General features: G+C 42.9%; 4 protein-coding genes across 4 annotated transcripts in view; 2 read left to right on the top strand and 2 right to left on the bottom strand.

The window, feature by feature from the left end:
- The first annotated feature begins 70 nt into the window (after positions 1 to 70).
- On the top strand, positions 71 to 4,797 carry LOC118420668 (queuine tRNA-ribosyltransferase catalytic subunit 1-like). Its single transcript, XM_035827560.1, has 8 exons — positions 71 to 316; positions 781 to 849; positions 975 to 1,192; positions 1,977 to 2,092; positions 2,431 to 2,569; positions 3,231 to 3,306; positions 3,738 to 3,932; positions 4,389 to 4,797. Exons 1-8 carry the CDS (start codon positions 104 to 106, stop codon positions 4,590 to 4,592), a joined length of 1,230 nt encoding a protein of 409 aa, XP_035683453.1. The 5' UTR covers positions 71 to 103; the 3' UTR covers positions 4,593 to 4,797.
- LOC118420669 (TRMT1-like protein) lies at positions 4,691 to 10,467 on the bottom strand. Its single transcript, XM_035827562.1, has 9 exons — positions 10,293 to 10,467; positions 9,868 to 9,947; positions 8,703 to 9,009; positions 8,169 to 8,381; positions 7,358 to 7,548; positions 6,847 to 6,925; positions 6,230 to 6,363; positions 5,723 to 5,864; positions 4,691 to 5,381 (listed from the first exon to the last, which is right to left on the bottom strand). Exons 1-9 carry the CDS (start codon positions 10,427 to 10,429, stop codon positions 5,237 to 5,239), a joined length of 1,428 nt encoding a protein of 475 aa, XP_035683455.1. The 5' UTR covers positions 10,430 to 10,467; the 3' UTR covers positions 4,691 to 5,236.
- A 244-nt stretch (positions 10,468 to 10,711) lies between these two features.
- Positions 10,712 to 20,545, top strand: part of LOC118420889 (zinc finger protein 43-like) — a 10,928-nt gene continuing 1,094 nt past the window's right edge. The window contains exons 1-3 of the mRNA XM_035827954.1: positions 10,712 to 10,787; positions 17,113 to 19,450; positions 19,842 to 20,026. Coding sequence (XP_035683847.1) covers positions 17,217 to 19,450; positions 19,842 to 20,026 — 2,419 coding nt within the window. The 5' untranslated portion in view covers positions 10,712 to 10,787; positions 17,113 to 17,216. The remainder of the gene's footprint in view (positions 10,788 to 17,112; positions 19,451 to 19,841; positions 20,027 to 20,545) is intronic.
- Positions 12,046 to 16,184, bottom strand: LOC118421170 (uncharacterized protein K02A2.6-like). Its single transcript, XM_035828331.1, has 2 exons — positions 12,235 to 16,184; positions 12,046 to 12,181 (listed from the first exon to the last, which is right to left on the bottom strand). Exons 1-2 carry the CDS (start codon positions 16,182 to 16,184, stop codon positions 12,046 to 12,048), a joined length of 4,086 nt encoding a protein of 1,361 aa, XP_035684224.1.

Raw genomic sequence — 20,545 nt, forward strand, 5'->3', positions numbered from 1 at the left:
AGTATTATGATATGGATAATTTATCGTACTAAAACGATATGATGTGAAATGAATACTTGACAATGGAAACTTACAAAACGTGTCTAAAGTGAGCACTTCCAAAATGGCCGTCAAGCATGCACTGAGTTTGAAAATTTTGGCGGAGTGCCCCACCACTAAAGCTCGGGTCTGCAAGCTGGTCTTGCCGCACCACACGGTGGACACGCCGGTGTTCATGCCGGTCGGTACCCAGGGCACGCTGAAAGGCATGCTACCCGCACAGCTAGAGGAGCTGGACTGTCAGATCATTCTGACAAGAATTAGACTAAATAATTATGTTTAAAAGTAGTAAGGGCCCGAGCCTTCACCTCAGACCTTCCGCATATGTACCTGAAACAACCAGAGGGGCGAGTAAGAACAGAAAGAAACAACATGCCCCCTACCCGGAATCGAACCGGGGTCGGCAGATCACAAATCACAAACGCTATCACCGTCGCCACAAAAGCACTAGTGCACTTGGGCAAGGACGATAGGCAGTACTTAAACACCACTGTTACATACCTTTAATAATGGTGTAATTTCTCTAAAGCTAGTTTGTTGTACTGGAAGACAAAAGAAAATCTCGAAAAAAACATCCCTGTATTCTATAGTGTTTTTGAAAAATGAATTGACAGATTTGATGATTTATGACAAAGAGAGCACTAATCAACATTTAAGTTGTTATCAGACTAAATATTTCTATGTCTAGGGTAAGCACAAAGAGACTTGTGTTCTAATAATGTGTGTTATTTGTTTGTTCAGGGACCAGAGCTGCTTGACAAGGCTGACGGCCTGCACAACTTCATGAACTGGAAGAGGGCTCTTCTTACAGTAGGTTTATGAAGTATGATTGTCAAACAATTAAGTTACTTGTACTACATAATGTAATAAAGGTCCTCTTTCACTACCAACATGGTGTCAGAAGTGGGATTCATGTAATGCCTACTGTTTTGCAGGACAGTGGAGGATTCCAAATGGTTTCCTTACTCAAGCTGGCAGAGATCACGGAGGAGGGTGTAAAGTTCCAGTCTCCTCACGATGGTCGTGAGATGTTGCTGACTCCGGAGCATTCCATGGCGATCCAGAACTCCATCGGTTCTGATATCATGATGCAGTTAGATGATGTCGTCCACAGTACAACCAAGGGACCCAGAGTGGAGGAAGCCATGTACAGGTCAGGACTTGTTAGTCCTTTGTTCTTTGTTAGTTTCATACATTGACATTGAGCACAACTTCGATCCAGTCTACCATTAATTAATGTACATAGTACATGTCTGTTTGCAACATATAATTGGTAAACCATTAAGATGTTATAAACAGGTTTTGAACGTTAAGGACAATATGCTTTAAAACCAGATAGGTGGCGTCCATTCACACCAGGAAGGACCTGTACTTTATTGATAAGTGTGGTGGATTCTTTTAGTTTAACGTGCTTCAAGGTGTAGCTGTTCTGAACAATAACAAACATGGGGCTTCTGCCTATGTCATATTGTAGAGCACAACTTTAAGCAAAGTTATATGCTCAAGCAAGTTAGAAAATAAGTGTTAAGTGTCTTTTGCAAGGGCTCAACATTGAGACCAGCTAGGGATTCCAAGTCATAACCTTAGATTCTTTGTCAACAGGGCTTCTTTGCTAACTGTTGGTACTAATATATTTAAATTGTGCCCCAGGTCTATCAAGTATGTTATTTAGAAAATCATTCATCAAAACTTGACCACTCTCAGACATCTAGCAATGGAGCGCCGTGAGTTTTAGCATGTGAAAATGGGAGCCATGCTAGGGCACTGCACCACACACAATGTTCTATCTTTAGTAACAGGGATTATTTTTTAGTAAAGAGGACCATTTTTAGCCCAAAAAAGCTCAGGGAGATGCCTTCAACAGATCATAATTATACATGTGTCTGCCAGAACTGGCGCTGTAGTAAATTTTGATCTCAAATTTCTTCAAATCTCAGGTCTATCCGTTGGCTGGACAGATGTATGAAGGCCCACAAGAGGACAGACTGTCAGAACCTGTTTGGTATCGTACAGGGAGGGCTGGACCCAGAACTCAGGAAAATCTGTGTGCAAGGTTGGTTTACTCTTACAACATGTGCAACTGTCATCTACCATGGTGTTAAACTTTATAGACTATGACTGGTTACCATAGTTACAAAATCCTGAGCTCCTATTGGTTTTTCTAATTTTTGAAATCAGTCACCTGTCTGAATTAGAATTCTGTGCTAAAAGGTGCCATAAAGCTTGGACAATGATAATTTGTATCACACGTCATGGTGTGCAATACTAAAAAAAGACTAATACGGAAATATTTGGTCAGTAGAAAATTGCTAACTGCTAGATAGTTTTTGATGCCCTAATATAAACAATTTGTGATTTATTTGTGATTTATATCAACATTTGTGATTTCAGAAATGACCAAGAGGGACCTGCCAGGGTTTGCCATAGGGGGGTTGAGTGGTGGAGAAGAGAAGGCTCACTTCTGGAGAATGGTCCACCTCTCTACTGACTACCTACCAAGGAACAAACCAAGATACCTCATGGGGGTGGGGTAAGTACATTGTATACAGATTGCTTTTTTTGGCAACACATCTAGGGTGGAGCCTGCTTTAGAATTTTCAGTGTGTTATTCTGTTTCAGCAATTTCAATCTTGCTATACAAACAGCATGTTTTGACGGACTTCGAGGTTATGATTGTAAGAATTGCACTGAGTGATATACCACGCACAAGAGGTGAAGTCATGGGGAGGGAAACAAGACAAACAAACAAAATTGACACCATACCAGCACGCACAAAACGATATGCCCAAAGTCCATTACCTTACATTGTCAAGCTCTTGAACAGCAGTGAATAACTTTTATTTAACATTGATGTGTAATTATTATTGTTTTATCATGTGATAAATTGGCAATTTTATCATGTTGTAAATAGGCAACAAAATGTGTATAAGGTGATTGATGTATTCACCTGTAGTGTTTGTAAAAAACTTTGTAACTGTGAATCTCACAATTCAGCCTGTGGGCTGCCAGGAGTGTTCAATCAATAAAACCAGTCTATATTCATGCATCAAATGGGTACGCTTTAATTTTGTATTTGAGATCTTAAAAGAACAATGCATAAGTGTATTGATCATCACCAATGCTACAGACGTTACTGTTCTCAACACCTTTAGATTTCTGAGTCTTACTCTGAGATGCCCTTCCATATTTAGCTATGCAGTTGACCTGGTGGTGTGTTCAGCCCTTGGCTGTGACATGTACGACTGTGTCTTCCCCACAAGAACTGCGGTAGGTACAAATTAAAAACTTAATACAGAGTAAGCATCATATCCTCTATAACACTACTTGTTTGACCTTTTGTGAGTAGGGCTGTGCACTTCAATGTAAAATCAGGTGCAGGTGCCAGACCAGACCAGACCTGAACTATTTGACAAAGTAATCTGGGGTCTCCAAAGATGACAGAAACATGAAGAAACAGTTAAAAAGATTATTTAGACTAATAATATGGCATATTATGCAGAGAATCCGTGCTTCTGAGAGGATCTTGATAAAAGAAAATTATCATATTTTTCTAGTGCTATATTTTCATCTTTGTGATCAGAATGACGTTTTTATATTTCAAAATAAGTAAAAAAGATACTTTCTTGACCTGCACCTAAATGATTTTTGCAGCACTATATCATTACTATTCCTGACTCACCCCTTGTTTTTCCTCTCAGAGGTTTGGTTCAGCCCTAGTTCCCACCGGGCAGCTGCAGCTGAAGAATAAACAGTATGCCAGAGACTTCCGACCCATAGACGACAACTGCAGCTGTTCCACCTGCTCCAGATACACCAGGGCTTACCTGCATTCTATTGCTACCCAGGAAACTGTGGCATGCCACCTAGTGACAGTACACAATATTGCATACCAGGTGGGTAACTTAACATGAATTTAAAAGACTTTATTCTTGGCATGAACTTGCAATTGAGTGAAGAAAAATATCTATTGTTTTTGGCAGTTTTTGTGGTGTGACTGAAATTGCTGCAACTAGCTGATCAAGTATGTTACCCATTAAGTAAAAAACTGTAATTATATCCATGTCTTTTTGCCGTTGTCCACATCAATGATACAGGCAGGTGCTGACAGTCATATTGGTGTCCCTATTTGCATTTATAGCTCTAGCATTTTTGTATTTGAAAGTTTCCTTCTGGTGTTCTTTTCTTTGAGCTGTAGACATTTGAGATGGTCAAGAATATTAAAATGTCCAAAAATGCTTGAGCTATAATTAACTGAAAATGCAAATCGGGACACCAACATGGCAGTAGACATAACATTGAAAACATTGTTTACAGTACCCCTTGTTGACTTCCTTGCTCTGTTTCTACAGATGAACTTGATGAGGACTTTACGACAGAGTATTCTGGAGGGCCGTTTCCCCCAGTTTGTACAGGACTTCATGGACACAATGTACCCCAGCAGAAACTACCCAGTGTGGGTGGTCGAGGCTCTAGCAGCAGTCAACATCAACTTACAAAAAGCCCAACCTCAACCTGATGCCCCTTTAGAAAATATTGCTAATACATGTAGTTAACTAATATATTATCATTGACAAACAATATTTTAAGTACTAGTAACTAATAACTTTAAGAAGTACTATCAAGAATACTGGAGTAAGTTCACAGCCAGAAAGAAAGTACTAGTAATTTATTTTCTCATCTGAATACATGGTGTATACATGTACTGTCATCCAACCAATGGTTCCCAACCCAAATTTGAACATGAATAAAAAACATTTTTACACAGACTGCTTTATATTGTCTCTTATTTATAATGTATCCAGAATATAGAACAGTTAACATATTGTGAGCAGACATTCCGTTGAACGTGAACGTAGTTTTTTTTCAGTTTTTTTAATGGAATGTAGATAGTATGCCCTAGGAAAAAATTTTGTGTTTCCTGTTTCCCTACCTACCCTAAAAAACCTGCTGACCCCAGACTTTTTTTGGGTGGGCAGTGGAGTTACATAGCTTCCAGTTAGAATTTTCATTCAGTCTACTTCCTATAATTGAAGTAAAACACTGCTTGTACTATCTAATGAAGGATAAATATATCTATTATGCACAACATTCAAGTTTGACATTGAAAGGCAGTGTCCTCATGCCTACCAACCCTAATTTTTTCAGGACTGAAACAGGAAACACAACATTCTTTACCCTAGGCCTAACAACCAGGTGCTCAGTTAACAGTTTGGTTGCTGTACTTCTGCAGAACAGCCTTGAGCTGAAGCAGGGTGGCGTCCGTTCTGATCGCAACGGGATCAAAATGTGTCCGGCTTGCTCGGTAGCCTTCCTTCCGCATATACTGCAGAATTTTCTGCATCCTACAAAGTAGAAATAACAATAGTTATGTCAATGAAGATTAGACGTTCAGGTAAACAATATTCATAGACAATTCAACCTCTACAACTGGAAAAAACGTTTTGACTGACATCCATCACTCTTTTATCATTTTAGTGATGCTGAAGAAGAGAGATAGATATCAAGGAATCTCAAAACACTGCAAGTTGAACTATGATTCGCAGGAATGCAAATAGGGAATCTGAAAACACTGGAGGTATGATTCACGGAAATGCAAATAGGGACACCAACACTGGAGGTATGATTCACGAAAATGCAAATAGGGACTCCAACATGGCGCTAGGCAAAGCAATATTTGCATTACTTTGGGGAGTCCTTGCTTTTAGCACAGTGTCTGTGGATGTTGTAGTAGAAGGGTGGGTGTGGTTCCCCATGCTCTCCATCTGTTTTTCTCTTCTTCCATGGGTTCTCTTCAGCTTCTTGACAGTTATCGTCCAAGTCTTCCTCTGTGTGAACAGAGTTTTGATGATTACCAGTCTATACATTCAAAAGATCTAGCCAGGTCATCAACACTCATGCCTATAGACAGGTACAATGCTGTTGAAAATTGCATTGCATTGATCATTCTAATTTTGGTACCATACTCCTGAGTGCTGTGGGGGTGGGGTGGTTTTTCTGACCCCCTGCCTATGGGCATGACATTTCTTTCTCTCCTGAGTACTCAGCACTTACTAGAAACAGTATGGAATTTAAACACACATCACTACCATTGGACTAGCTCCCTGCTGAGGGACTTGCACAAAGTGTAATCCAAGGGCTATAGAAATGGAGATGGATACCGCCCTATACAACAAAAGGTGATCGTACATACCACTTTTTCCTGCCGGGCACTGGGCTTCTTGAATCATAGTTTTCAGGTGGTTTCTTGTTGTTGGACTCACAAGCAAGCCTCTACAAGTTAAAAACATTTTCTTCAGGAACTCCAGGTTGAAGACAGGGCCGCTCCTAGTTGAAAGACAAAAAGGTGAATAAGAAGTTGTGACAACATGCACAAAAAACAAACATTTTATTCAATAGGAAGTATTCAATCCATAAGGATGAAATATATGCACTTGATTAAGATCCCTGTCTTGTATTCAGCTAGAAGAAAGGGTATAGCACCCCAAGGGTGCTGTAATACACCATATGACTCTACTACTACTGAGTAGATTTATATCAAGTGAAAAGATATGCCACAAATAATCAAGTCAAACTTTTATATGACTGTATTTTTAAAGAAAAGATAATTGAAGCCTTACTGATTTCTATCAATCCTAATTTGCTTGGCCACACAGTCTTGGACTGGCGCATGTATCTTTAAATTAGCACTTGCACCTTTAGACATGTTAAGGTCTTTTTGTTGTACCCCTCAGATACTCAAACAGATTCTTTGTAGCGAAATGGACCGTAGTCTTCAGTATCGCCCATTTACAAGTATAGAGAGCTTACCACACTGGTCCCAGCAGCGCAGCAGTCTTACCAGGTGTCCCAGCATGGCAGGTGCAGGGCAGAAATGTGTAGCTGTTCTCTGAGGGAGATAGCAATACAGAACTACATATTGTGCTGCATATTCATTTAATTTTATAGAAAATCATATCTATGGTGGGAGGGGGAAGCAGGTTGTTGTTTTGGTGTATTGCAATTGAAACAATTCTGCAGTAAAGTAGTATTGTTATGAGAGTACAGACTCACTAGTGTCAGTAAAGAAAAAAATTAAACCACTATAAACATTGTAACATTTACAGTATACAGTAGCACAATATACATTTTAAAAACGGAAGGGGTGTGCATGGTTCCTTTTCTATCACTGTGACACTAATAGCCTTGATAATACTCTAATAGTTGATATAGTTTAAATCAGCAAAATGGAGGTTTAGAATGCCTCCACTCTGTGGCATTGCCAAAAATACAGCAGAGCAAACTTTCACAGCCTAATAATGTATTTAGAAGACAAATGTACCATTTAACATCCTGTCGTTGGGCTGGAAGACCCTCTCCTGACACAGCTGACAATGGATGACCCCCTGCACACGCTCCAGACACGCATCAGCGTAGGACGGACCCCGCTGGACTCTCACGATGACCAGGAGGAAATGTTCCGCCACCAGGGAGAGGAGAACATCTACACCTTTGTTACACCTGGCTGCAGCTCTATCAGAGATACAAGAACATGACAGAACTGAAGCTCTTTAAAGTTGTTATAATCTAGTCACTATTCATACATGTACCACTTCTACACGTATAAAAGATTGGAAAGCTCTAAGAATACTAGTTAATGCTTGCCATGATGTGTGACAGTTAAAACTTTTGCTTATTCTATTTTAAGATATTAGCCTGGGTATCCTGAAAGTAGTTCGCTCCGGTGTCTATTATACACTATATACAGTCAAATACAGTCACTCCTCTGCTGTTCCGTCTGGGAACCTTGACCACATTAACTTCTGGAATCGTCCAAATTTTGGACAAGGGAGCTAATTGGTCCCTGCACACGAGCGAATTAAGGAATGGGTTCAAGCGCTCATCCAAATACTAGATGTTCCAACACCCGAAACGCCCTCCTTTCCCTTGCAAGAGGGCCTGCTGTCATCGAACAAGCACTCTAGAACCCATTCCTTAATTCTCTCATTAACCGACGTTACCACCAAACAGTTTGAATGTGCAGGTCTCCATCAGACAGATAGCTGAAGCAAACAAAGGAGCGAACTACTATCCGGATGGTACCAAGGCTAATAAGGTTTACCATCAATATAACGATCGTTTGTTCAGTGTACCTGACAACAGATGCAAGAATTAACCGGACTGCCATTTCTCTCATGAACTCGCTCCTGGTAATGTAGCCATTATAGTGTCTCTGGGTGACGTTTGGGCATTTCCCGTACACGGCACTGGTGTCTGTGGACGTTACAGCCACGATGCCGTCCTTTGGGACATTTCGGAAGGCAGCATCTAAGTACTGTACGGAACAGCCATAGGGATCAAGGTGCCTGCAACAACAGATGTCATAGAAATGCAAATAGGGACACCAACATGGCAGTCAGTACCTGCCTGCTTCATTGATATAGAAAGTGAGTGAAACCACACAATAGGAAAAACACAAAGCATGAATCTAGATTAGGAATAGATCCTATACAGAATTTATCACAATGAAAATTCTTTAAGTAGCCAGAGTACCTTGGTCCATAGTTACTACTGAAAAAAAAGCTTTTCACTTGCTTACGACAGAGGTGAGCAAGCATCAAGATTGAGCCAGCAGTAACTAAAGAGGATGGTATGAAGAATAAGTTACAATACAAGTGGAAACTTACACAAAATCAAAAGGTCTCTGGTGCAGTAACACATTGGCATCACAGCACACAACTTCAATCTCTGGTTTCTTCATCACTTCTTCATCTTTTCTTCCAGCACTGTTGTCATCAATACTACAACCCTCTTCATTGTTAGTCCTTCCATCTTGGCTGTCCGCAACACGTTTCTTGTCTTCCGTCTTGACCCTGAAGCCATTTGACCGGACGTTCCTTCTGATGAGAGAGACTGTTTCCTCCTTGATGTCTCCAATGGTCACTTGAGGCTGCTTGCTTTTAAGATACTTGGTCCACAGTATCCCTTCAATGCCTGGGGAAAATAAAAATGTTCACTATTAAACATCAGTTTCAAAGTACCATCCCAGTATCTTACTTTGCAGACTTAAGCAGTGCTGGCTTTTATTTTTGGAGGGAGCTATATGTTTTGTGCATTAGAGCATTAGAGAAACTTAGCCAATGTTGAAAACTACTCCCCCCAAAAATAAGAGCTAGCATTGCTAGAAGTCTACAAATATACCCTGGCCAGAATATACCCAGGCATAGTCTTTGAGTGTCAAATATCTTTACAAACTAGGTAGAGAGAACTGTTACAAAGTCAATTGCATGGACATTTAGCAAAGTTTCTACAGTGCAAGCTTGTATCTGAAGTACTATACAAGTAATGATACTGTTAAAGTTTGCAACATTTAACTTTATGGCATGGTGAAAATGAAATAAAAAATTAGTTACTGCATCTTTGAATCTGTACTTGAAATAAAAGTACTAATAACACAGATTAGTAACACAGATTGGGAAGACAACAGGTGAAAATGAACCTAGCTTCGGCTAGGGCTGTCCCTCAGATAGGATGATAAATGGAGGTCCCGTGTTTGGGGAGAGCCACACTTTGAGCATGTTAAGGAACCCACCGCACTTATCAAAAAGAGTAGGGGTGTTCCCAATGTGGATGGATAAAATAAATCTGTTCAGATATGCAGCTTGCAAGTTGTTCAGTACACTCCCTCTCACTCACTCACTCACTCATCCTCGCCGCATTTCAGACTTCGCTGAGGCTCCAAGCCTTCTCCAAGTCAAGTTCAGTACAAACCTGGTGTGTTATGCCTTAGAGCGGTTTAAAATGCAAAACAAACAAACAAAACAAAACAAACAAAAACAGATTCAGACATACCTGTGGCTCCAAATGCATCCAGACACCGTAGCTGGTCCTTCTCCTCAGCCATGGTAGCAAGTGCGCACAGGACCATCTCTCTACGGGTACAGTAAATAATGATATGCAATTGTTCATTCTTTTATTTGCCTCTGGGAAGGAGATTCAGTACCTCTGACAGAGGTACTGTTTTGGTTGTGCATGTGTGTCTGCATGGCGAGGTCAATGACCTCAATTTGGAATACCCTTGTGGCCTATATAGCGGTTATTTGTAACCTTAGGTGACCGAAAATCTGGACTTGTTGTTTTAACTTTCATTTCTTTTTATTATGTACTTTTCACTACAACCAAAGAAAGATGTTTTAGGTCTCACACCCTCCCCCCGGGCCCGCACACAACACAAAATAATTTCCCGAGTAGAAATAAGGAGCCAAGTCGAAACAAACCTGTTCATTCTCATCTTAGGATTGTAGAAGGTGTCCGTCTTCTCTGGAGTTGCGTGATTTTCCTTTACTTTCAGTGTGACGCCCATTTCAACTGCAACTTTCAACGGTTCGTCTTCAAAACTCGTGCAAGCCGCCATGCTGATAGATACATACACAGTGGAACAAACCAAACACGTCTTATAGGGGTGTTCTTTCTTCTATGTTTATCCAATAATGGACAGAATGCGTGGCATACCAATGATATACAATACCTTGAATTGATTTTCGTTCAAATAATTATGAAGATATTGCCCTGAAGATCATGAAAACGTTCCAGACCAGGGAAATTAACTGATAAGGGCAAGGAGGTTATTAGAGGCATACTGCTATACGCATGGGATAATCAGGAACGCAATATTGAACTTTGACCCTATGATTTCTGCTACTTCCGGGTCAGACATCATATTTTCATGCAGAAAAGCAGCAAGGAAAGGACATCGGCACTGCAAAATGCAGGTAAATTTGGCACAAAGAAAGTTAAGCAGTCGAAATTAATGTCACATGTGTCTTTTTCTTAACATTTAGCACGGTTCTAAGAGTTCTTAGCGTTATGTAGCCCCTTTGTTTAACGTAGAAAGAAACGCATGATTTTCGTGTGTTGATATAATTTCAAGCAGATATTGGGTTCGACTTTGTGCATGTTTCTGAGGCATTTTCTCCCACATCTTAGTGGACCACGTCTTATTTCTTAGCTCCCATAAAACGTGGATCACTACAAAAATTAGAAAACTCCAAAATATATTACCTCCAAGCAGATCTTGCTGTGGCATAAGATAGTGATTTAAATCATAAGCTTGGGAAGGAGTTTAGCTTTTTAAATAGCTGACTGTGGCGATTGAAACTCCTCTGCCAGCTTAACTGTGGGACCGCGTAGCACAGTGGTACTGTCTTCGCCTCGTGACCGAGAGGTTGCGGGTTCGAATCCAGCTGCTGTGTTACCGATCTTGTGCCCTTGGGAAAGGCACTTTACATGGCTTTCCTCACTATACTCAGGTGAAAATGAGTACCTAGCTTCGGCTAGGGCCGTCCCTCGGATAGGACGTTAAATGGAGGTCCCGTGTATGGGGAGAGTCACACCCTATGCACGTTAAAGAACCCACCACACGTGCGTTGGTGCGGTGTGAGATGGAGCAAGGACATTATATCAGCATAACGTCCTTGGATGGAGCAAACCTTTCTGTCTGGAGTTGGTGATTCACTTCAAATCACCCGGTTGTAGGCCTGGCGAACCTACATAGAGGGTCTGCATGCTCTTTTACGTAAGGCGTAGGCAGCCAATTTTATTTCCCGTTGTTGTGTTGTGTTCCCTGGCTCCTTGTAGTGCTCTGTTGACTACGATGGACGACTAGGAGACACTTGATGAGCGGACTAAGATTTAATCTAAACTTCTAGCTCTGTACATGTGGTTGGTGTAGTGATACAAAAGTAGGTCATGTGATTTGACTGAGAGTGATTCGGTCCAAGGCCCCATAAAGCATGCTGGGTCTTGCCTGATGAGATTATCTGGATATGTAACATCCCTCTTTCTTTAAGTAGAATAGTCTCTGGCTGGGTTTTTTAGAGTCCTTGTCCAGCTCTCGTTTTGCACTTGTTCTTATGTTTGTTTCAACTTTTGGGTTAGTACTTTAACAATAACAATGGTTTTCAGCAGTTATACTTTGCATCTAACTTCTAAGAACAGTTCTAGTCTAATCTCTTTCTCAGTTCTTTTCTATCAGAGGACAGTTCTTTCTCTCGTCAGCGGTAACGCACTGGTGGTTGGATGTTCGACCTCGTTCTCGTTGACTTTGTCGTACTCGGCGTTGTCGCGGATGTCGGCTTTGTCGTACTCGGTGTCGTCGCGTGTGGTGCTGCAATAGTTGGTTGTTGCAGGGTCGACTCATGTGTAGTCTGCGTTGCTGACGCTGCAGGTGTTGTCACTTCTGGAGTTGTTGCTGCAGGTGCTTTCACTTCTGGAGTTGGTCGTATGTGTACTCTGTTTCTTCTCAGTTGTCTCCCGGCGTCGGTCTCTACAACATATGATCTCGGTGTTGTAGCTTTATCGATGACTTTGCCGGGGCTCCACGTTTTTCGGATAGGGTCCTGTACGTGGATGCTCTGGCCCCTGGCCAGCTCAGGCAGACTCTTTGCCTGGGTGTCGTAGTGCTGTTTCGCTGCTTGTTGTGCCTTTTCCATCTTGGCCCTTGTTTCTTCCTGGTCAAGTGGTGGAGGTATTTTGGTCGGCAAGATGTCTTTATACTTCCGTCCGTTTAACAGCTCCGCTGGCGATTTCATACCTGGCTTGATCGGTGTGGTGCGGATGGCTAGCATGGCTAGGTTTGGGTCTGATCTTGATTCTTTGCATTTGATCAGCGTTTTCTTCACCGTCTGTACATGTCTTTCTATAAAACCATGCCCCTTTGGGTAGTGCGGTGATGATGTTGTAATGTTGAATCCGTACTCGTTGGCCAGCTGCCGGAACTCTTGGGATGTGAATTGTGTCCCATTGTCGCATATGACTTCTGTTGGGATCCCTTGTTCGGCGAATATACCTCGTATGCTGGATGTTACTGTTGATGCCTTCAGGTTGGCGAGACTCTTCACAAATGGGAATTTGGAGTAGTAGTCTACCAGGAGTAGAAACCATTGGTCATTGGTGGTAAACAGATCCATGCCTACTGTTTGCCAGGGTCTGCTTGGTATCTCTGTTGGCATCATCTCTTCTTTCTGTTGCGAGTTCTTGTGCTTTTGGCATGTGGGGCATGCTGCAACTGCTTTCTCGATTTGTTTGTACATGCCCGGCCAGTAGACTGCAGATTTTGCTCTGAGTATGCATTTCTCGATACCCAGGTGTCCTTGATGAATCATCTCTAGGACCTCTGCTCTCATGGACTTGGGTATAATCATCCTGGACCCAGCCAGGAGGACTCCATCCTCTACCGAAATGTCGTCTCGGATGGTCCAGTATTCGTGTATTATTGCTTGTGTCTCTTTTCTTTTCTCTGGCCATCCCTGTGTCACTGTCTGGGCGAGTAGTTGGAGCTCTTTATCCTTGCTGGTCTCCTCTTTGATCTGCTCCAGTTTCACAGTTGTCACTTTTACGAGGTGATGGATCTGGACTTTGAGACCATCCATCTCTTGCTTGTCGTGCTGTGACAGCCTGGAGAGTGCGTCTGCTAGTAGCATCTCTTTCCCTGGTTTGTACCGGATGCTCATGTCATAGCTTTGTAGTCGCAGTAACAGGCGTTGTAACCTGTTTGGTGCCTTTGTGAGGTTCTTCTTGTTGATTTGTTCCAAGGGTCGGTGGTCCGACTCGACTTCGAAGCTTCTTCCGTACAAGTAGGTGTGGAATTTCTCACATCCATAGACTACTGCCAGGAGCTCTCTCTCGATGTTGGCGTATCTTGTTTCAGCCGGTGAGAGGGCTTTTGAGGCGAATGCGATGGGTTTTCCATCTTGTATTAGTGCTGCACCTACTCCTTTGATTGAGGCATCTACTTGTAGTATGACGGGTTTCTCCCTGTCATAGTACTGCAGTGTTGTCTTTTCACTGATGAGCTGCTTTATCTTGTTCAGGTCTTCAGTGTGTGATGCACTCCACTTGTATTCAACATCTTCCTTCAGAAGTTCACGGATGTTTGTCGTTCTGTCCGCGAGCTTGGGGATGAAAGCGCTCATGTATTGAATGAGCCCCAAGAGACTTCTTAGTTCTTTCTCATCCTCAGGTGCTTTGATGTCATGTATCGCCTTCACTTTTTCGGGGTCTGGCTTGACTCCCTCGGCTGTGTAGATCATTCCGAAGAACTTACACTCACTTTCTTTGATTATGCACTTGGATGCGTTTAGCTTGATGCCAGCTTGCCTGGTCTTCTCCATCGCTTCGTGCAGATGGAAGTCGTGGTCGTCGTCTGTCTTCCCGTACACTTGGATGTCGTCTGCAATACCGATTGCTCCTTTGCACCCTTTGTACGTTTCGTCTATCTTTCTCTGGAAGACGTCCTGCGAGACCTTCAGCCCGAACGGGAGGCGGTTGAACTTGAACCTGCCATAGGGCGTGTTGAAGGTCGTGAGCAAGGAAGATTCTTCGTCTATTTTGATATTCCAATACCCGTTGCTGGCGTCCAGCTTACTAAACACTTTGGCTCCTGCCAGAGATGGTGTTATCTCTTCTAGAGTGGGTGTAGGGTAGTGGTTCCTCTTGAGTGCCAAGTTCAGGTCTCTGGGATCGAGGCAGATCCGCAGTTTGCCATTGGGTTTTTCCTTTATTACTATGGAGTTTACCCAGTCTGTTGGCTGTGTGACCTCGCTGATGACTCCTTTCTTCGTCATCTCTTCCAGCTGTTTCTTCAGCTTCTCTCGCAGCTCTAGTGGCACTCGGCGAGGTGGATGTATCACTGGTTCTACGTCTGGGTCAACAGTGATGTGGTACTCCTCTTCAAAACACCCGACTGTGTCATCAAAACATTCCGGGTACATCTTTATTAGTTGTTCCTTGTTGTGGATGGCAGGGCGGTCCTTGATCGGCACCGTCTCTTTGATCTTGCCATCCTCTGGGGTAGCTTGTATCTCATGGATTGTGATGATGCCTAGCTGCTGGCACGCTGCCAATCCGAGGATGCTTGGTCCCTTGGATTTGGTCACAAAGAAAGTACACTTGACCTCTCGGCCTTTGTGTTTTCCAGAGATGGTTGTCTTCCCCAGGTGTGGGATTTTGTCTCCACCATAGGCTGATAATACAGTGCTGCTTGGTGTGAGGATTCCTGCTTTGACTTCCCCACCTTTTGTCATGTTCTCCGGGAATATCTGCTGATAGTGTTCTACCGGCATGACATTGCTTTGAGCCCCTGTATCTATCTTCAATCGCAGATTGATGTTTGTTGTCTTCTTTCCTATCTTCTTCTTGAGTTGGAAAGTCGTGTACGCTTCATTACTGTGTACATTATTCTCATGCTCCACTTCATGGACATATATGGCACCTACCGACAGTGTTTCTTCTCCTGAGGAGTACTGCTCTTCTTGCTGGTAGTGCACATGTTTCGGATTAGCCTTTCTGTAACCCCTGTATTCTTGTGGCTTGGATTTGCCCTTTGACCTGCACATTTTCCTCCAGTGGTTTGGCTTTCCACAACCATTACAAGTGGAACCATGTGCTGGGCACTTCTTCCTGTCATTAAACTCATGCTCGGTACCACAATTTCTACAGATGTTTGAACTCTGTTTCTGTGGAGGCCTGTAGCTTGCCTTTTGTTTTGAGCTTGGAGTATGCTTTCTGTTAGAAATGGCATCGACTTTTGCTTCTTTAGCTTGAGTTGAGATTGTCAACGTTGTCATGCACTTCTCTGTAGACTCATGCTGTACGGCTTCCTTTACGGCTGCCGCAAGGGTCAGTTCATGCTTCCCTATGAGGGTCTTCTGCACCTTTTTGTATGCACATCCCCAGATCATCTGATCTAGCAGTCTCCCGTCTTTCTCTGTCTTGTCTTTGAAGTTGCATTTGTCTGCCACGTTTTTTAGCCTTGACATATAATCACTGATGGATTCTTCGGGCCCTTGCCTCATGCTTTGGAACTCATATCTGAAAATCCTGTGGTTTGTCTTAGGTTCTAAGTGTTTCTCGAACCTCTCTAGGATTTTGTTTGGATCTTTTTCCTGTTCTGGAGATAGGTCCCAGCTATTTCTGATCTCAAGCCCATCGTCTCCTGCTAATAAGAGTAAGTAGCTCACCTTTTCTTCGTCGGTGGCGTCTTTCAGGAAGGTCTTGAATGCCAGTTCGATCCTTTGTTTGAATTTTTTAAACGTTTTGACGGGGTCATCAGCGTTCCAATCTATTTCGGGGATCAAGGTCGTCAGCATGGTTTGTTGGGCCGCCGCCATCTTGAATCCTTTGTTCTTGGTCGAGCGGGTTATTTCCTGGTTTTCCGCTGCTTTCTGGGGACTTCCTCCCGCTGCTCAGCTCAGGATTTCTGGTTTACCGCTGCCACCATGTTGTGTTGTGTTCCCTGGCTCCTTGTAGTGCTCTGTTGACTACGATGGACGACTAGGAGACACTTGATGAGCGGACTAAGATTTAATCTAAACTTCTAGCTCTGTACATGTGGTTGGTGTAGTGATACAAAAGTAGGTCATGTGATTTGACTGAGAGTGATTCGGTCCAAGGCCCCATAAAGCATGCTGGGTCTTGCCTGATGAGATTATCTGGATATGTAACACCCGTAATTCGTAGGGAAAACCATCTTATCTACGTAATTCGTAGCGAGGCGACCAAATTTAGCGTAATTGCCTTCCTTGATTTAGCGTAATACGTAGGGGGTTCTTTTAAATTCAGCGTAAATCGTTGTCGGAACTCCCCATGCAGACCCTCTACATACCGTATCAGCCAGCGAAAGGGTATATCACCCCGTAAGGGGCGGTATAACTCCGCCGCGTGTAGACATGTGCGAACATGTGCACATGTGTGTATGGCGGCTTTGAAAAGGTGTCCTTAACACCTGTTTCGCCATACCCTCCAAATGGAGAATCCTAATAAATAAATAAATAAAACTCCTTCCCAAGCTTATGATACTATCTTATGCCACAGCAAGATCTGCTTGCAGATTAGATAAATACTATTAAAGTTTCGTGAAACACTTAGCAGAACCCAACATCTGCTTGAAGACTTCCTAGATTATGCTGGTCTTCTTGAATTTCCTGTTATACCAGAATCCCCTATGGAGACCCACAATCAAGTAAAATTGTTGCCATACTAGCATCCTCTTTGCTATATATGTCACAAGTTCACTATTGTTATCATGATTTCTTTCAGGTATGACACATGATATAATGACAATGAGCATCACAGAAAGATGCAGGAAGAAGTGTTCACAGTCATCCTTCACTGTTGAAGTCGATATCCTCTAACACAGCAAGATGGAACAATCACCAGTAGTGTTACCAATCAAAAAGGAACCACTGGACTCAACATGTAGCTATAACGGCAACGATTCCCTGGATATAGCCAAACAGGAGATTGCAGGAAGTAGTGAACACAATGAGTCTAGTGAACCTCCCCTTGAAGACGCTGGGGACGAATATCCGACACACTGGCAAGCTGCGGAGGGATCGGTGAGCGTTGGACATGCCTCGCGGATCAAGCTACCGTTACGAGGGCGACTGTACGTCTGTAGTGAATGCGAGTACCAGGCCAGCCGAGCCGACGTGATCAAACACCAGCGTCTCCACACGAGGGCGCGCCCGTACGTCTGCCTGCTCTGCAACTTCGCGGGAACGCAGAACTCGCACCTCCGCTCGCACTTCAAGCGGCACCACTCGGCGCCATTGGACGAAGATAACCACATGGTCATCCCGCAGAGTCACTTCATCTGCCAGGAATGCCAGATCATATTTCCGACACAAGAAAAATTGCAGACGCACTTACACAACTCCCACACAAATGAAGAACAAGCTCCAGCAAATAATGAAGACGGAGGGAACACAGAGAATACACAGATAGACTCCCTGCAGAAGACCCATGTTGGACAGCCAAATGGAGCACTGGAGTCAGCGAATGATCTTCACAACGTGCTATGCAGAGACAACGAACAAAGAAGTCCTCCAATATCTGACAGTTGTACCTCTTCTAAACACAAGACTATTTCTAGCTCTAATACTGTACCTCCCACTGTGCAAAAAATTAGCACGTGCAGTGCACACATTATTCAAAATCAAATGTTGGAAAATGGCATTAACAGGTCTAATGTTAGTCATGACGGTTTCCATTCACAGCCTGCCTTCACCGGTAATCAAGAAAGACAAAGTTCTCTCAGTTCCAAAGAAAGTGTAGCAAATACTCAGTATAGTTTCACACAAAGCAACTCCTTTGAAAACAAAGAAAGTGGAACTAGTGAGGAGAACCCTATCAAACACAATGTTACTCAACAGTATGCTGTAGTAGGCACTAACAACAGTAGTGAGTACAAGTCATTTGCATATGCAAATGAGGATCATGTCCCTCCAAGCTCTACCTGTAACGAAGGGTTAGCAACAACAGTAGGCAGTGGTAGTGCTACCAGGGCGAAGAAAACCTTTACGTGTTCGGAGTGCGGTTACAAAGGAGGAAAGAAGGATGTAGAGAAACACTTAACGGTGCACACAGGGTTTCGACCGTATGTCTGCCTGCAATGTGGCCACACAACGGCACAGAATAACCACATGAGAAAACACTTCCAGCGTATTCACCCAGGGCTAGAAGCAGAGTTTGATGTCAGGACGGATGAGTTCTACATTTGCAGCTCGTGTTTGTACTTCTTTTTATCGCGGGAACGTTTTAACAATCATTTTAATGAGGGGCCGTGTGCATGGCCTGGCGAAGCATCAAGTAGCGACGCGATTCCCCCGAATCATGTAATGCTCCCAAATCTAACACTTTTTCCATCCCAGGCTATGGCTGTAAGTACGAATGATTATGAGAATGGACATGACTTTCAAATTCGTGAGACGAGCTACAACGCAATGGAAGAGGGACATCATCTGACGCAAAGAAACAGGCAGAGAAAGAACGCTGATCCAAAGTGTGCTAAGACCAACGGTACTATCAACATACCTCAAGATGTGCAACCAGATGTGATCAATCAGTTCAGACGCAGTATTAACGTTGAAAACAATTACGAAGAACTCAGGTCTGAAGAAGCGATGTCATGGTCGACTGAACTATCCACTCACGAGCCAACCGTAACTTCTGTTAGCGATGTCAACCAGCATAATCATGTGACTGTGCCTGCCTTCTCTGAGAGAAGAAGTATGTTGAACAGAACACACTTCAGCCAGGAGAAAGATCTGTATAATTCTAGAAAAAGAACTTCCAAGGTCTTACAGAAGTGTGGAATGACATCAGAATCATTCAGGACTTCCACCTCTCATCAGAATGGAGGGGCGACTTTTTCACGGGAGGGCACGACTCAAAATCCAGTGATGCCAGGATTTTCAGGGGAGAAGACAACACATGCTATAATGGACAAGGCAGGTGCAATAAGTTCACAAACAGTGGGGAATGCTGCAGCAGTTACATTACAGTCATCATCATCAGGGTGTTTATCACAGAATTGTGGCAAGGACCTTCACAGTGCAGATGCTGATGGTCCATCCAGTGTGCCTAGGAATATCAGGTGAGATTTTAACTAAATACAGGAAATGTTTGAGGTTGTTTTAAGTTACTAACATATTGTTAGCAGTTTTGGCTGTGACTGGTGCAACATCGCAAACTCTAAACTATGCTGAAAATTTTTGTTCTGTCTTGTCACCACCTTCCCCTTGTTTAACTTTTTACTGGAGGTGAACACGACAAACCAAGCCTGTGAAAGAATGGACTGGATGTTTAGTCTTGTGGCTTAGCAGCATTTTTTTTGCTGGATTTTTATTTTTCACCCAGGCATATTAGTCCTGCAGTCTCCAGAGGATGTCGTCCATAAAATTTAGTCAGTGTGGCCTTATGCCAGCACATTCTGCATGACTTGTTAACTTGTTAACATTTGTATGTATATATGTTGATTGTCACAGAAAAGCAGCTAGGAGGTCATTACAGAAATACACCCAGGCCCAGAAGAGACAGAGGAAGACATCTCACCATGAAGCACCGTGCAGCAGTAGGGGAAAACCACTCAGGCCTTTTGTGTGGCACTTCCAAGGCCGGTCCTACATTACATACGAGATCGCTGGGAAAACTTCAAGATCTTTGCCCAAAGGTAGGCACTTATTTCAGTGTAGGTAGTTGTCTGTTGTTGTGTGTACAGTTAACGGGTGCCTACTTGTTCATATGGTCCTTGTGGGAACATATGATCCTTACGGAAGACATGCAATCCACTAGCTACTAAAAAGAAAATACAATCCGTACGGAAACATACAATCCTTACGGGAATCATACAACAATGCTTACGGGAAACATACAGTCCTTACGGGAAACATACAATCCTTACAGAATTCATGCGATCCACTATTTCTAGGGCGATGTGATCCCTACTAATTTGTTGGACCACATGGCATCAGCGGCAAATTCAAAACTTTGGATGGTGTGACAGAAGCTGTGTGTGGACTTCAGATTAACTGATGAAAGACTGCTGTCTGAATTTTAAACTTATCCAACTTAGTTTCTTGACTAACTATTGTATTATGTATCTTATTACCTAGATGTCTAACCTTCATCAACATTAAGTATTCAGTGTAAATATATATGATACCACTGCTAAAGCCCCCTTTACAAATCA

This window comes from Branchiostoma floridae, chromosome 8, assembly GCF_000003815.2.
Source record: "Branchiostoma floridae strain S238N-H82 chromosome 8, Bfl_VNyyK, whole genome shotgun sequence".
Lineage (NCBI taxonomy): Eukaryota > Metazoa > Chordata > Leptocardii > Amphioxiformes > Branchiostomatidae > Branchiostoma > Branchiostoma floridae.

Excerpts from the sequence above, each read along its gene's own strand:
- LOC118420668 (XM_035827560.1), top strand. The coding sequence starts at position 104 with ATGGCCGTCAAGCATGCACTGAGTTTGAAAATTTTGGCGGAGTGCCCC. Across the intron at positions 317-780 it reads GAATTAGACTAAATAATTAT|GGACCAGAGCTGCTTGACAA; the intron begins GTTTAAAAGTAG and ends TTGTTTGTTCAG. Across the intron at positions 850-974 it reads GGAAGAGGGCTCTTCTTACA|GACAGTGGAGGATTCCAAAT; the intron begins GTAGGTTTATGA and ends ACTGTTTTGCAG.
- LOC118421170 (XM_035828331.1), bottom strand. The coding sequence starts at position 16,184 with ATGGCGGCGGCCCAACAAACCATGCTGACGACCTTGATCCCCGAAATA. Across the intron at positions 12,182-12,234 it reads GAAGTGACAACACCTGCAGC|CACCACACGCGACGACACCG; the intron begins GTCAGCAACGCA and ends CAACTATTGCAG.
- LOC118420669 (XM_035827562.1), bottom strand. The coding sequence starts at position 10,429 with ATGGCGGCTTGCACGAGTTTTGAAGACGAACCGTTGAAAGTTGCAGTT. Across the intron at positions 9,948-10,292 it reads CCTAAGATGAGAATGAACAG|AGAGATGGTCCTGTGCGCAC; the intron begins GTTTGTTTCGAC and ends CTGTACCCGTAG. Across the intron at positions 8,382-8,702 it reads CAGAGACCTTTTGATTTTGT|GCACCTTGATCCCTATGGCT; the intron begins GTAAGTTTCCAC and ends CTGTTGTTGCAG.